Raw genomic sequence first — 17,455 nt, 5'->3', positions numbered from 1 at the left:
TAGGATGGGGAGGTCTTGCCCTGCAAGAAAACCGTTTTACAAGTTGTAATCAACAAGGACTCCTCAATTCTACTCAGACTAGGAATAGTTAGACCGCTCCAATTGAGGAAGATGGGCCTCGACATCACTGACGTGCTCACTCGAATGAACTCTCCATTCTACGGGATTACCCCGGGCAATGTGGTTGTACCACTCGGACAGGTTGTTTTGCTAGTTACCTTTGGCACCAAAGAACACTACCGGATAGAATAGATCGGGTTCGAGGTGGCTGACTTCGAAACATCGTAAATTATATTTGAATATTAAATATTAAATAGACATTTGAATATATTTAATATTCAAATTATAATTGAATATTAAATTTATGGTTTCTAGGGAAAGAAATATTTTGAAAAGGTTTCTAGGACTTTAATGATGAGAGGACGGGTCAAGAGTTTGAATATTATATTTGAGTAATATTCAAAGGAAGTTATCATAGGATTTAAATAGGATTAATAATTGGATAAAATTCAGATATTATATAGAGGAAAGAAATATTCCTAAGGCAACACATATGCTGTTGTTTCATGCAAGTTTTATTTGCAAAAAGAGTTTTGAATGTTTGGGAAAAGGGATTAGGTTTAGTTTAAAGAAAAACTTTAGAAAATCCATATTTTTAAATGCTCTAAAAAGAGAGATGTTGCATTAAGCATATTAACTTCATTTTTGAAACCGATGTATAACACTAGGTATCTTTTATTTAGAAAAGCTAGTTATAAATAGGAATTAATCAATTAAATCTTAGTTTAGGAAAATCGGGATAGAACATGATCAACTTTTATTTAGAAAACTAATTGAACAAGAATTAGTCAAGTTAACATTTTATATGAAAACCCGTGTTATAAAACTAGTAAACTTTTAATTAGAAAACTGGTTCTAATAGGTATTAGTCAAATTGTCAATTACTTTGATGTAAAAACAAGCAACAAGTAAGACACATTGGTAATGCAAGTTAAGGTGAAACGAACAAGAACAACGAAAACAGACTAGCATGGAAGAAAAGCTTACACTATGGTTTAGGAGAAACTAATCTACAAAGAGAACAACTAGGCTGCATGGACAACAAACTAGTCAAAGCTAAACTGAATTAGTCGGTAGAGAAACAGACTAACAAGACTGGCTCTAATGAGATGGCTGCGAAAATTTGGCCACAAAGAACTAAAAGAACGTAGCTGACTCAAAAAGAGACAACTAAGAAGGAGAACTAAGAATAGCTATGAGCTGGCTAACATGATTTTAAGAGGAACATGAAACAACATGATAAGACTACTTTGATAGGGAAATGAGCGGCACAAAACTACTCATGTAGATATAGAACTACTAGGTAAATCCTAATCAAGTTTTATTTATAAATGTTCATCTATAAATTATATCAATTGCACACTTAACTTTAGAAATGTGAAAACAGCTAATTGAATTACACATATGTCGTGTTGGACTAAATAAACCTTATTTAGAAAATAGATTCATATTGACATTAGTCATTTCATCAATGATTAAGAAAAACCGAGTTATAACCTAACTATATTTTAATTATTAATATTGAAGTATAAATTATACTATTTCAGCATTTAACTTTAAAAAGGCTAAACGAGGTGAAACATCTAAATGTTATTGAAAACATATTTGTGTTGGTATTAATCAAGTTAATATTTATTTATAAAAGCCGGTGTAAAATCCTAACCAACTTTTATTTTAGAAAAGTTGATTCAGTATTGAACATTAATAAAATTGATATTAGGTTATGAAAAACCGATATATAACCTAATTAGCTTTTATTTAGAAAAGCATGTAAAGTAAACATTAATGAAATTAACTTTAATATGAAAAACATGAGGTAGAACTCTAATTAGATTTTAATTATAAAAGCAAGTCTATAAACATGACAACAAGTTTTGAAACAAAACATGACATCTCAGGGTCTAAATTGCAAAAGCTCAAAGAGCTCTGGCCATGGATGCTGGCTTTGAACGCCGAGCATGGCTGGCGATTCGTCGAGCTAGGGGTTCAAGTCGTTGGCACACGAGATAGAGGACATGGAGGGGAGTCTGCGAATGTGCTCACCGGCGGCAGAGAGGTGCTGATGCGGCTCGAAATCAGCCCGGCATCGGAGGATGGCGGCGGCCCGGTTCTTCACACGGCGGTGGTGCTACGGCGAATGACAGGCACCGAGGATGGGTCAGCTGGATGTGGCTCGATGACGCGAGGCTCCAGGCAGCGATGGTCTCCTCCAATTGACGACGGACATGGTGAATCGGGGAGCAACTCCGGCAGCGGTGCTCGGCTTTGGCGGCTCACTCGACGGCGGCGATGCAGCTCAAAGGCAGAGCGCAGGAGCAGCCGGAGGGCGAGTGGGGCTCGACCTTACCTTAAATAGGCATAGGACACGAGGCCGGCCGTGGCGCGCATGCCAATGCGGAGCTTGGCTACAACGCTCAGCTTCGAGCTGCTGCTGGGCGATCGGTTCAGATGGGCTTAGCTGGGCAAGACACATCTGGACCGGGCCTCGCATGCTCGGTCTGAGGGAAAAAGGTGGGGCCCACCATCAGGAGGGGGAGGCCGGATCAGGTGAAACCATGTCGGGTCTGTTATGGTCTAAACAGGAGTTGTAATGAAAGATGGTGAAGAAGAAGATTGTGATGGTAACAACATTTTAAACTAGGCTTTAGGTGGTACCTTTGCAGATACTACAATGGACGAGGTTGAAGAAAATGTTGCAGAAAATGAACCAACCGAGGAACTAAGTCAGGTATTGAGCTCTAAGCCATGGCTGCTATCGGCTTCCACGAGCCAGATAGGAGCCCCAGGCCAACCAGCCAACCCAATCGGCTACGACGATGGTGCGGCCTTCACGCCGCGCAGGCAAAATTTCGTAGAAACTCAATTTATTTCGCAAGATAAAAAAAAAAAGGGAGGTAGTCGCATCGGACTCTATATTGCCACTGGAATAGGAAAGCATGTTCTAATAACACTACTCGTAATCTAATTTGCCTTTTTCTTGCCTTAAAAAAATACGTGTAGTCTGAAAATGATTTTACATGGTTTCATGCATGAAGCATTCTTACGTACTCTTGTGATTTTTGGCGGGAGTTTCTCCAGAGGCCTAAGTACGATACGTAATAGCGAAACTGGTGTGCACTTTCAGAATTCAGATTTCGGCCTTTTGCCATACGTGTGGGCCAGGTATGCATGCCTTGATTTCACAAAACAACTTTTTTTGGACCACACGCATAGGTTATGGTTAGAGCACGACCAATAATGGGGGTCGTCAACGCGAATGACTGGACGAACGAGATCTAGTCCATATAATTAGTTACGCAAAAGCGGGCTAAACGGCCTGGCAAACGGAATAAAGCCGGCCGCCGGCCACATTCTAGTCCGGTTGTGCATGCTGTTGTCAGTTGCTCCGGTCTATTCGCCTGCACGCCCTCGTGCTTGCACATGCTTTCACCTTTTTGTTTCGGCTCATGTGGACAAATTACATACGTAATTAAATGCATGTTGTGATGGGCTAAGTATATAACGAGCTTCCGTAACAACCAACGACAGCACTACTGTACCAATCACAAAGACGGCCGGGGTCAGTAGCGATCAAGCTAAGGTAGCTTGCATTGAGAGTGTCGTCCACTGCCGAGTGCAATGGCGCAAGGTAACAAGTAAATATCGTCAATTTTAGTTATGTACTGCATGCATTAACTATGCTTATTAGGATATTGTAGAGAATTATTGTGCAGTTCATTTTTTAGCGATGTTGCCTGTTTTAGAAGATTATTAAGATGTGTGGTTTATTTACTCTAACTGTTTTCAGGGTACGGTAAATAATGTAAACTTTTCATTTTGATTTCATGGAATTCCAAGTGGGACACGATTATGTAGAAACAAAATTTAAAGAAGAGCCGCCTATTTCTCCCAACTAGTTAGATCTTAACATCAATCGCATATGGAAATATCTCAATTGTACACCCCATGCAAGAGGTATTCCTACATTTCGATCATTTGATCACAACCAAATCTCAATCATCTTTTTACAACATCTATATTTTGTCCGGAAAAGAAAGCTATCGTTGTCATCGTAGCACTCCCACAAATAAAATATTGTTATGTTTATGTCCAATGCAAACCAAAGGGATGGAACTATATCTATGTACAGTATGTGATTAAATCCCCGGCTGAGTTCCAAAGACACAAATGTCACAGGAAAACGGAATTTTTTTTGATGCGGCTACTTCTCTAGATTAGTAGAGTTTCCGTAAGAAAGCATTATCGACAATAATTTTTAGTAAAAGAAATGTGAAATAGTCTTTAGACAAAGAATCTTTTTCTCCTTCTTTCCTTGGATGGCTAAACCCTTTAATTGAGCAATTTTGTAAGAATGTGTGATTGTGAAACAAAAGAAATTGTTCCAGTTAAGGGACCCGAACCTTCTTTGGCACCCGTGCAGAGGCATCAAAAAGTCAGTGATGGCATGTAAGAATTGGAAAGAGGTTCCTTCAAAAAAACAAGCAAGCAAGCAAGCGCGCACACAGAGCTAGAGAGAGAGAGAGAGAGAGAGAGAGAGAGAGAGAGAGAGAGAGAGAGAGAGAGAGAGAGAGAGAGAGAGAGAGAGTTTTACAAAAGTTAATTTAGCAATGAATATCAACAGGGGGAGTATGGGATGTCTAGTGTAAGGATAAGATACGAAGCAAAATATTTGTATCTATATTTAATGTAGAGTAAGGAACATTTTTTGTGCTGAATTATTTTTTAAATGAAGTTCATCGATTTTATTGATTCAAATATATCAATTTAATTTGGGAACTAACTGAAGTGCCCATTGCAAAGCGCTTGTCACATGAAGGATAGTCCATCAATGGCTTGCAAAAAATGATGCTAACACCATTTCCAGGTCTAAAATTTACTGAATACTTCCTCGTTACTTTTAATTTTCTTGCAGAGAGAAATTAATGTTCATGTTTCTCCATTTTATTTCGAATTGTACCAACCAATAGAAACATTTATATTCATTTGTTCCTTTTCATTTATAGGAAAACAGAAACATGTCATCATCTAGGTGATGTATCTGGCCGAAAGTTCTTAGGTTGTTTTTAGTTAATTAAAAGGAGCAAGATAGGACCTTTATTTGGACTAAAAATTCAAGCTGATATGACCTTCATACACATAACAACTTCGACTTTATCTTGCCTAAAAAAATTGTCCGGGAACCACCTCTTCGTGCGGTAGTGGAGTGGCAGGTGCACGACTGCACCCATCAAGGTTCAAAACATTGTTCTCCACATTTATAGAGTTGGGGCCTCCCTTACAGTCATTTTCTAAAAGAAGGCAAAAAATGGTTCTCCATTAGTGGTTCTCAAAATCTTGGCATGCTCAACTTTGCATTGACAAAAAATACTAGCTAAATCTTTGTTTTTGTAGAAATCCAATCACTAGATAAAATTATTTGACCCAGTTTTGTTTAATGGCAATATCACTACTAGAAAAAACGCCTCTTGTACCGGTTAGAAACCTCCCACCTCTAGTACTTGTTGCACAACTGGTACTAGGCAATCGGTACTAGAGGGGGGTCCTCTAGTACCAGTTGGAATAACTGGTACTAGAGGTTATTAAAAAAAATTTTAAAAAAGAAATCACCCGCGCCGCCCCTGCCCCCCACCCCCGCTGCCCCGCTGGAGGCCCCCACCAGCCCCTCCGCCTGCCACCGGCCCCGACCTCCCTCTGCCGCCCCTGCCGTCCTCCAACCCCGCCTCCCCTCCACATCCGCCACTGCTCTGCCTCCCCGCTTGCTCCTCTGCCTCCGCCCGCCCCATCGCCGCGGCTCCGCCCCGCTCCTCCTACGCCGCCGCTGCCACCGCTCCTCACCACCGGTGAGGGACGAGTGAGGGGGGAGGGGAGGGGAGGCAAGGGGCTGGCTGGTGAGAGCACAAGGAGCTAGGAAGAGGAAGGGAGAGAGAGAGAGAGGAGAGAGACAGACGGAACAAGAGGGAGGCAGAGAGGATGAGGAGAGATAAGGGAGGGGCACGTCGCGTAGTGGGGGGACGGGGGATAAAAGAATCTAAGTGTTTGCACGCACCACGCGGTGGGGGGACAGGAGACCCTCTAGTACCGGAAGGGGGCTCCATCCGGTACTAGAGGTCACCCTTTAGTACCGGGTCGGGGCTCCAACCAGTACTAGAGGTCAACCCCCATCTGGTACTAGAGGGTCTCCGGAAGCTCCCAAACATGGAACTGGTACTAATACTAACATTAGTACCGGATCCAAACTTAACAGGTACAAATGCTCGGGACGAGAGGTCATATTTCTAGTAGTGTATGAAATTTAATTCTGGCTTTGTAAATGTTGAAAGCAAACCTAGCAGACCACTTGTTTTTATATGTTAATGTCAAAAGGTTGTAAATAATTAAATTTATTGGAATTCAAATAGACCATCAATGCATGCTTACGGATTAAATAAATCTGATATTACATGCAGGGACTTTACATATAAACATTGAAATGGGCCAGTTTATCGCTGAGACCAGCACAAGAGGAGGAAGTGAGTCAAGTGGTATGGATCCTATAACATCCCAAAACTTCACCCTAGGCATATCAATAATGTTAAGTGCAAATTTGGTACCGTCATTTATATGGAATTAGATCATCAATGCATGATTCATACTTATTCTAACACCTGATTAAATGTGATGTGGACATGCAGGGACTTCAGATATAACCCATGACATGGACCAGGTTATGGCAGATACTAGCACAAGAGAAAGACGAACGGCGCCAAGTGGTATGGGTTCTATAACATCCCAAAACCTCAGACCCTAGACATGTTATTAATGTTAAGAGCGATTTGGATATATTTGGTCATTTATATGGAATAAGCTAAATTTATTTGTCTTTATTTAAGATCTATAGTTTAAAATACTTAATATTTTAGTTGTACGTGAGAAAGTTTCCCAAAATAAAGTTAGAATGTATCTTTGATAATCCCATTTTACAATTAATAAAGTTCGACTATAATTTTTATAAAATTTCATTATTTTTGTTTCATTTTGAATTGTTAATATAAATATTAAGTGAACTCATGCAATCTGTTTCAGTAATAAATCCTTCATTAATATTAACTCAAGCCCCTCGATCGTGAATGTTTATTATGATCTTATTTCACTTTACCATATAAAAAACAGTTTTGAAACTTATGTTATAATAGAATACGCTCTATAATAGCCCAAAAATAAATAAAAGAGTTTACAGTAGCTTCTCCATATGTGATCTAGCTATTTATTTAATTTATTTCAATAGGACAGCATAAATCAAAATGAATTCATTAAAGTAATTTTATATAAGAATGGTTTATGGACATTTAATCCGAGCATATCATTTCTCAGCTGTAACATTGAAATACAGTGATTCAAAATTGTCTAGGCCAAAAGGTGGGTATGTTCAATCAATAACAAATTAAAGGAACCATATGGTAAAATCTCAATCGTCAATTTTTAGATGAGGGTTCTTTGTATGCCACATAGTCTTCTCTAATCTCGCATCCACACTTCATTATTTTTCCTATATATGCCTAAAGTTGTAAGGAATACATCCTATTGACAAAGAACTTACCTTAAATTTTGAAATTTTAATTAATTATAAAGGAAGAAGATGAGCATAGATTCTATCTGTTAAGATTATAAGATAACCCTCCTGGTTACGGAAATTAACTAGGATATACTAGTACATCAAAACGTGCTCGTGCATGGGCTATAGTAATGTTAAATTCTGTACGTATTAAAGATCACCTATAGATATATATATGAGTACCATCGAGAGACTAGGCCGGTACATGATAAGATTGGCGAAGTGATCGACCATGGTCTCATGTCACCTCTACCATGAAAACAATAGCGTTGCTAAATCCTGGAATAATATGTACTGGAAATATGAGCATTGGTGCTGAGTGGCACTCAAACCCACCTATGTAATATGTAAGTAACACCACAAAGTGACCTACTAAGTACGTGCGTGCCCTCCAAGTTGGTATGATGACCTACAGCACGACATATTGTCTTCTCTCATATTGCATCTATACCCAAGTACTGGTTAGATGTCATAGACATGAATGATCTAGCTGAAATCTTATAGCTTTCCTAGTCATACCTAGCAATCTAGTATAGTGATGATCTTACATTTAAAGAACTCTGTACTTCTTTTTGTAATATTCAAATCGTTGGCTGTGGTGGACGGTTAGTTCTGGGATTGAAATGGTCAGATGTTACCTCCAGTAGAGACATGGGGGGCAGGGGAAAATTCTTTTGTGATGTTTTCAAAATTTCGTATTTATAAGTGGGATCCGATAACTTCGATCAATTTACTCCGATTTCTGCAATGAGTCTATGTAATGTGTTGAACTTGTGATTTATTGTCACGTTCCATCATTACTATATATATAATAATAATATAAGATGGATTAGAGGCAATTTCTAGAAAAATCATGCCAAAATAAAGTTACGGAGTTACTCACAATTAGTTGCTCAGAAAAATACTAGCTAGGTTTTTTTTGTAGGAATCCAATTAGTAGAAAAATTTATTTCACCAAATTTTTGTTTAGCGTATATTTTGGCATTGCAAAATTCAACTCTGGGTTCGTAAAAGTTGCAAGTGCACCTAGCAGGCCACTTGTTTTAATATGTTAAGGTCAAAAATTTATAAATAGTTAAATTTGTTACAAGTCAATTAGTCCATCAATGCATGGTTCGTACTTATTCTACAAACTGATTAAATGTGATGTGGACATGCAAGGACTTCAGATATAACCCATGACATGGGCCAGGTTATGGCAGATACTAGCACAACAGAAAGCCGAACTGAGCCAAGTGGTATGGGTCCTACAACATCCCAAAACCTCAGACCCTAGACATTTTATTAATGTTAAGAGGGAATTTGATATATTTCGTCATTTACATGGAATAAGCTAAATTTATTTGTCTTTATTTATGATCTAGAGTTAAATACTTAATTTTTTAGTTGTTTAATTTTTTAGTTGTATGTGAGAAAATTCCATTTTTCAATAAAGTTCGATTATTATTTCGAGAAAATTTCTTTATTTTTGGTTCATTTTGAATTGTTAATATAAATATTAAGTGAACTCATACAATATGTTTTGAGTAATAAATCCTTCCATAATAATTAACTCAAGCCCCTCAATCCTGAATGTTTATTATTATCTTATTTCACTTTACTATATAAATAATAGTTTCTAATGTCAAGTTATAGTAGAATATGCTCTATAAGAGCCCAAAAATAAATAAAAGAGTTTATGGTAGCTGCGCCACATGTGGTCTATTTATTTAATTTATTTCAATAGGATAGAATAAATCAAAATGAATTCATTAAAGTAAGGTTTCTGGACATTTAATCCTGGCATACCTTTTCTCAGCTGTAACATTGAAATACAGTGATTCAAAATTGTCTAGGCCAAAAGGTGTGTGTGTGTTCAATCAATAACCAATAAAAGGAAATATATGGTAAAATCTTGATCATCAATTTTTAGGTATGGGTTCTTTTTATGCCACATAGTCTTCTCTTATCCTGCATCCACAATTCATTTTTTTTCCTATACATGCCTAAGGTTGTAAGGAATACATCCTATTGACAAAGAACTTATCTTAATTTTTGAAAATTTAGTTAATTAGAAAGGAAGAAGATGAGCATAGATTCTATCTGTTAAAATTATAAGATAACCCTCCTGGTTACTGAAACTAGCATTTACTAGTACATCAACCCAAACTATACATGGGCTAGTAATGTTAAAAGATGTAAGTATTAAAGATCATCTATAAATTTGAGTACCATTAAGAGACTAGACCGGTAGATTATAAGATTGACAAAGTGACCACGGTCTCATGTCACCTCTACCATGAAAACAATAGGGTGGCTAAATCCTGGAATAAGTATAGGAAATATGAGCCTTGGTGCTGAGTCGAACTCAAACCCACATATGTAATATGTAAGTTCCACTACAAAGTAACCTAAGCACGTGCGTGCCCTCCAAGTTGGCATGATGACCTACAGTACGACATATTGTCTTCAGTCATGTTGCATCCATACCCAAGTAGTGGTTAATAGGGCCTTGTTTAGTTTCCAATTTGGGAGTAGCAAAATTAGCATTTTACCATAAATGCGCAACTGTAGCGTTTCGTTTGTATTTGTGAATTATTGTCCAAATATTGACTAATTAGGCTCAAAAGATTCGTCTCACAAAGTACAACAAAACTGTGCAATTAGTTTTTTATTTCGTCTACATTTAGTACTCCATGCATGTACCGCAAGTTTGCTCTGATGGGGAATCTTCTTTTTGCATAGTGTCAAAGTTGGGAGTTTGGAGGGAACTAAACTGTCATAGAGACGAAAGATCTAGCTGAAATCTTATATCTTTCCTAGTCATACCTAGCAATCTAGTATAGTGATGATCTTACATTTAAAGAACTCTGTACTTCTTTTTGTAATTTTCAAATCGGTGGCTGTAGTGGACAGATTAGTTCTAGGATCGAAATGCTCAGATGTTACCTCCAGTAGAGACATGGGGTTAGGGGAAAATTCTTTTGTGATGTTTTCAAAATTTCATATTTATAATTGGGATCTGATAACTTCGATTTACTCCAATTCCGTGCAATGAGTCTATGTATGTGTTGAACTTGTGATTTATTGTCATATTATTATATATATAATTATAATATATGATGGATTAGATGCAGTTTCTAGCGAAATCATACCCAAAAAAATTAAGGAGAAAAATGTTGCCGAAATTTGTTGACGTCTCAGATATTTATTGGTGAGTGCGATAATTCTTATTTACTGATTTTCTTTTACTGCTTGGGGAGCAGGGACAGGGGTGCAGGCCAGCATAATAGTCATCCCTAAGGTCCGAAAGCAACTCAGTGTCATCGACGAAAACAGCTACACACCGCACGACGTGCCGATCGGCCCTTACCATGACATGTGCCCGTCCTCAGGGATTGAAAAGGAGAAGAAGGATTCTGTATGTCACCTTCGGAAGCTCTCCGAGCAGCAAAGGGGAGGTGGTGGTCTTGAGGGTCTAAAGGAGGAACTGGAACCCCTAGTGAGGGCTTGCTATCCCAGCAGCAGGCGGGTGGGCCACATGACGACGGAACAGTTGTGGACAATGTTGCTGCATGATGGGTGCTACCTGCTCGGTTGCATGGTGGTCTACAAGGGTGGAAATGATGTCAACAATGACACCTCTTATGGGATGCCTGCATCAAGCAACAACGCAGTGGCGTCCACACCAGCGGGAAATGATCAAGAAAGTGGTGGAAATAATGTCAACAGTGGCACCACCCCTCATGGGACGCCTACATCAAGCAACAATACAACGGCATTGACACCAACAGGAAATGATCAAGAAACTAGTGGAAATAATGTCAATAGTGGCGCCCCTCATGGGATGCCTGCATCAAGCCACAACGCAGCGGTGTCCACACCAACAGGAAGTGATCAAGAAAACAGTGGCGCCTCAGATCATGGGACGCCTGCATCGAGCAACAATACAACGGCGTCAACAGAAACAGGAAATGATCAAGAAACCATTGAAAATAATGTTCATAATGGCACCCCTCATGGTACCAACAATGCGATACAGTCGTCCACGCAAACACCAAATCGAATAATAACCAGCTCCTGCGTCCACAACAACACGGTGGTGCGCGACACCGTCTTCCTCGCTGATAACCAGATACCTTTCTTCGTGCTACAGAAGATCCATGAGCGCGTCACAGGTGATACCACCACCAGCTCCGTCCTGAAACCCATAGCAGATTATGTCCAGGAGGTGCTGCAGGCACAGCTCTACATCAGCAAGCACCGGCGGCCGGCTCCGCCTCTGACGCCGCTGCCATCCCACCTGCTGCACTTATTGCACTTCTACTTGCAGCCAACTAGTCCACCTCCGGCCATGGAAGAGAACGCTGCACGCCCTCGCACGAGTCGGTGGCGCCGCGCGACGGAGTACTGCAAGTACGGCAACGTGCGGTTCAAGCGTCGGGTCTTCAAGGACAATGAGAAGTGGACCTTCCTCGACGTGCGCCTTCAAGGAGGCACGCTGTGGGTCCCCCGCCTGCGGGTTGATGGCATGACGTGGACGGTCCTGCGAAACCTGATGGCGTTGGAGGAGCTGACACCCAATAAGCCCGTCACGGCGTACTGTGTCTTCATGTCGCAGGTGGCGTGCAAGGTGGAGGACGTCGAGTTGCTACAGCACGAAGAGATCCTGGAACAGTTCCTGGTGAACGACGAGGAGGTCGCTCAAGGCTTCGCCAACCTATGCAAGGGGGTGGTCTTGGACATCGACAGAGACGACAGGAACTACCTCAAGCCATATTGGCACGAGCTGCACACCCTCTGCAATTACCCGCGCAACTTCATGGGGTCCTTCTATCACAAGTACTGCAGGGATCCCGTATACCTCGCCGCGTTCATCATCGCCGGCTTCCTCTTCTTATTTGAACTTGCGCAAGTGATCCTGCCACTCCCCGTGGTACAAAAGCACTTGCAGTAGAATAATTCACGTTGTCATTATGTTGACGAACCTTTTCAGTCATAGTGTGTTAAGTAGTGGACCAAAGTTATCGTGTGCATCAAATAATGCATTGCGATCCATTTATACATGCAATGCACACCCAAAACTCATTTCCGTTTGCTGCCGCAATAGAAAGTTTGGTTGTAGTTGAAGTCATATCATGGGCTTTACTTTGGGAAATGTCTTTCGTATTTATGTTTTGGATTGGTTGAGCACTTGAGCCACTGTTCTTTCGTCCTGACACAACCACTCGTCAATTTTCGACCGATAAAGATTATCGATCTGTTTCAGTTTAATTAATTTGACTTGGACAAGATTGCCCACGTGCAGTGTTTCAGCTTTTGAGGCAGACGTTGGGAACTGTAATATATTGGAATTTTCATGGTTCAGTTTCAGTACAGAAGGTTACATGTGTGGCAAAGAAACATAAGCCGGAAAAAGTAATTGCATTCATTTTCCTTGATATGAAACGAGGCGCCCTCGGTGGCCAGCTAATTGGTCCGCATCAGTAAAAGAAAAAACTTGCACCATTCGATCTGATCGAATTTTACGGCTCTCCGTGGCCAATCGCGATTCGTCCAGTTGAAAAATATTGCAAGCTCTAACCTTCCCGTCTTCTCGGTTCACCCCGACGGCTGCCTTTCAATCAATCCTCTGACTTCCTTCCATGGCGCCGCTCTGCTCTCTCCTCTCCTCTCAGCATTCTCGCCGCCACACCTGGTCGCCTCCCCTTCCACGCCGCGACGCCCCTGCCTTATTGGCTTATTGCCTCCTATCCTGCCGCCTCCCCTGTCGCAGTCCGCTTCCCTTGCCATTGCCGGCGCAGTCGTGCAGACAAGATGGGGAAGCCGGTGTGCTTCTTGCTAGCCATCAGATCGACATGACAGCAGCTCCCATGGGTGGATTGCACGAAAGAAAGATCCCAGGCTGATCCCGTGCTAGAGGCAAACTGCCACTTTCAGCAGCTTCCGTGAGGAAGAAGAAGGATCGTGAGAGCCAGGGTTCCATAGGTAAGCGGCCAGAGGATAATTTAGGTAGATGTTATGTGTATGAAAGTGTCTCTTCATTTTTCTTATTTACTTCTTGATTTTTTTTCAGGCCATTCAAATGTTCTTAACAAATTATATCTAAATTACAACAAATACATGGAATTGTCAGGAATACGGTCCATTTTGGTGATTTTACATGGTATGTTAGGAACCTGTGCAAAATTCTGCTTCTAAATGGTCAACAGGCCTCAGTAAATTCCTACATTATATTGTGTTGTATCCTTATTTGTGATACTGAAAAAAAATTGCACTTCCTTTGCAGGAGCACTTAGTTTATGTTGCAATATTTTACTCTTTAATTTGTTAGCATGATATGTTCACGTCAAGTGTATAATCGGATATGCAGCTTCCCAACCATGTCTATTTACACAATTTAGAATGTAACAGCCTTACTTTCGAGGTAAGAGTTTTTTCCTTCCAAAAGAAGCTTTCCTTGCTGAGTATGCCAGTCGTGCCAAGTTTCTAGGCATTTGTTAGTAGTTTACCTACGCTTGGCATCATATTTTGCAGTACCCTACTACCATCAATGCCATTGCTTGTTTGCAATGTATAAGACGTCTAGAGAATCATTTTGGGAGGCTAACTGGTTCGCGTTGAAAGAAGTTACAAATATATGATGTTGAATTCCCTATGAAACAGAGTAAAAAATTCTTAGGATCTAGAAGACCTGCAATGCTAGAAGAAAGGCATGTTGTTGTTTCTTTCTTGTGCTATGCTCTGTCATTGTCCTTCGTCCAGAAATTTTTTCATTATTATATATGTTTAGAGCTCTTATAATTTTGATGAAATAATACAACTGTAGTGCGTATACTTTCCCAAATATCTCCACAATGTTTCCTTTCTATCTCGATTAAAAGTACTTGAAAGGCTTCTCACATTTGGTTATTCATGAGCTATCTATATCCTTTTGTTTAGCCTTGTTAAATGATGTGAGAAGGACTTTTCTTTTTCCTACAAATAAAATTGTTAACGCTTTACTCCTCCCATCAGGGACCTCCCTTAGGGTTGTGCTTGGCCATCACCAGCATTCAACCTACACGTAATGGCAATCACCAATAATGGTTCTGCCATCCTCTCCTGATCTGCAGAACTTAACCATCTATCAATGGATCACAAACGTGGCTTGCATCAGCAAGGTGGTCCGGGGTGCCACTGCCCAGCAGCCCAGGTGATCTGGTGGAGGATGACAACGTTTTCGACTTCACCAACTATGACATACGTAGCAGAAGTTTCGGCGTGAATCATCAATCCATGCATCACTCCTTACGTCACCTCCCAATTTCCCATGGCTTTTACTGCCAATCATATATGTTATGCTATTTTAAGCACAACCTTAGTTTGTTTATTTTCTTGCAATTCACTTCATTATCCCTGGAGTTATAATTCTTACTCACATTGGACAAGCAGAATGAAGAACTAATGCAAGTAACTTCAGGTCCTCAAACAGGTAGAAGAAAGAACAACCAAACATAAGTTGTATGATCATTGCCTAAATTAGTCCAGTTCTGCTTTTTATTAAAAAAATGAATGCTTTTGTTAGAGTGTAGAACAGAAAAGGATATCCTCTGCAACTTTTCCATCAATTGACTGTTCTGAAAATATGTTCTACTCGCACTCGAATTTCTAAATTCACTGATGAATTCTTACAGCATCCATGAGGAGCTGTATAACATGGAATGACTAGCAAGTAGCAGAGGAAACCTACCAATACATCAATGTCAAATTGGGGTCACCTTGGAAGTATGTTTATTGCATTCAAAATTCAATATTCAGCACTACATTTGTACTGCATCAGCTACTATGAAGATTCCTCTATATTTTCCTTAAAATTCAGAGAACAATAAGTAAAATTAACCATTTGATTACAACATGGTTTGATTATGCAGGAATACATAGAAGTAGTGATCATCTTCGACTTATTCGAGCTACATCTAGTGTGATTTATCAGCCCAAATCACACTTCAAAGAGCATATCAAATTGCGGATCTACAGCAACTTTTTCACCTGCCACTGCCCACTGCCCTCTCAAGCTTTCAATGATCAGCTGTTTCAACTAGCTGCTGACCTAGAAGATTTGCCCCTCTCTAATGATGATTCAGATACTTGGACATACATATGGGGAAATGCTTTGTTCTCCTCATCTAAGGCTTATAAATATCTTACTGGACAAAGACAGGTTCGTCAGGTTTTTAATTGGCTTTGGAAATCAAGGTGTCAAAATAAGCACAAAGTGTTTTTCTAGCTGGTCTTAAAGGACAGGCTTAGCACGCGTGATGTCCTCCGAAGAAAACACATGGCCTTGCCATCTTATGCCTGTGTGTTATGTCCACGTACATGACAGTGAGGAAACTCTTTTTCATCTTCTACTTGAATGTCCCTTTGCACAGGAGTGCTGGATACAAATAAGTTTATTTCCTGATCTGCAACTTGAGCCATACTTCATTTTGGAAAGCTTCAGAGCTCAACTACAAGTTCCTTTTTCCATGGAAATTATAATCATCATGTGTTGGAGCATTTGGATGGCTAGAAACGATTGGATTTTCAAGAACATCTCTCCAACAATTCAAGGAACCACATTTCGATTCAAATCAGTCTACGCTCTAGTTGTTCATAGATTTCGATTCAAATCAGTCTACGCTCTAGTTGTTCATAGAGTAAAGGAAGTCTGGGAAGAACCCATGTCTCAATGGCTAGAGCACACAATTGTAATCTTTCTTATTTTCTTTCACACCTTCTGGGTTTCATGATTTGAACCTTTGTAATTTGTACTCCTTTAAATTATTTATATAATTAGCAGAGGTACCTCCCTCCTGTTTCATCAAAAAAAACTATTGCCTCAGCAAAATTTCCATAGAGACCTGAACTAAACTGGCTCCCAAAAAATGTGTACTGGTCAGGATGACTGAACATTGCATATGCCAGGAAGCAATCAGTGATGGAACATTACATATGTCAATATGTACCAGTCAAGCTAAGTACCGTAGAGGGGCTAGCACGATGGATGGAGAACGTCAAAAGGGAGCTGCAGTGCTGAAATAAGTTTAGCCCATGCCCAGACCATCCATTTCGCATACTGCCAAGGTGAGTGCATTGCATGCCCTACCATTGATCTCTGATGCTCAGTGCCATCACATGCATATGCATATGTACACAGCCTATTTGACTGCATACCAAAATGAATCACGCTTGGTGACCTCTGATTACCAGTTCCGTAACTCATTAGCATGCTATAATTGAACCTGAACTTTTTGACACATTTGCCTATTTCGAGATTGAATTAAAAATCAGTGTGTATTTTTAGACATGGTGATTCTTAAAAATTAGGAATCTATTGACGTACAAGTAGCGTTTAGAATAGGGTTCAATATATATATATTTCACTTATCAGCTTCTGATAAAAGATATGTGACCTTTATCAGTTTTATCTTCTTTAAACAACACTCCTTTTAGTTTTGCATTTTGCTACAAATGTTCTACCAAAAAGGTTAGCAATATGGTTCTAATATCTTCTTTTTAATATGTACGTATATCGATGTTACTTTCACCTGATAATATGTGATCATGTTGATAGATTTCTAACATCACATTCAGATCACTGAATTGTTGTGTTTCTAACTTCTAACACTGTATCTTTCTATACGGATTGCCAAATTGATAGTTGTGGCACAAAATTTACAAAGGATCAGTGATCACATTGAAGTATATTGGAGCAAGAGATTGTTTCTGTCTAGCCACCGAGTTATCATAGTACCCATCATACCCGTGCATGGACAATTCTACACATTTCTTTACATCTAT

The 17,455-nt window shown here is 39.9% G+C and overlaps 1 protein-coding gene across 1 annotated transcript; it reads left to right on the top strand.

The window, feature by feature from the left end:
• The first annotated feature begins 3,601 nt into the window (after positions 1-3,601).
• Positions 3,602-12,773, top strand: LOC117845821 (uncharacterized). The gene is made up of 4 exons (XM_034726909.2): positions 3,602-3,688; positions 6,507-6,581; positions 6,732-6,809; positions 10,897-12,773. The coding sequence occupies exons 1-4, from the start codon at positions 3,679-3,681 to the stop codon at positions 12,585-12,587; spliced, it is 1,854 nt and encodes a 617-aa protein (XP_034582800.1). The 5' UTR covers positions 3,602-3,678; the 3' UTR covers positions 12,588-12,773.
• Positions 12,774-17,455: the final 4,682 nt, after the last annotated feature.

This window comes from Setaria viridis, chromosome 2 (assembly GCF_005286985.2).
Source record: "Setaria viridis chromosome 2, Setaria_viridis_v4.0, whole genome shotgun sequence".
In the NCBI taxonomy this organism is placed as follows: Eukaryota; Viridiplantae; Streptophyta; class Magnoliopsida; order Poales; family Poaceae; genus Setaria; species Setaria viridis.
Note: the sequence above shows the minus strand (reverse complement) of the source record. Positions and strands in the feature narration are given on the sequence as shown.

Coding starts and splice junctions, on each gene's coding strand:
- LOC117845821 (XM_034726909.2), top strand. Junction 6,582..6,731: donor AGGAGGAAGTGAGTCAAGTG/GTATGGATCCTA, acceptor GTGGACATGCAG/GGACTTCAGATATAACCCAT. Junction 6,810..10,896: donor AAGACGAACGGCGCCAAGTG/GTATGGGTTCTA, acceptor CTTGGGGAGCAG/GGACAGGGGTGCAGGCCAGC.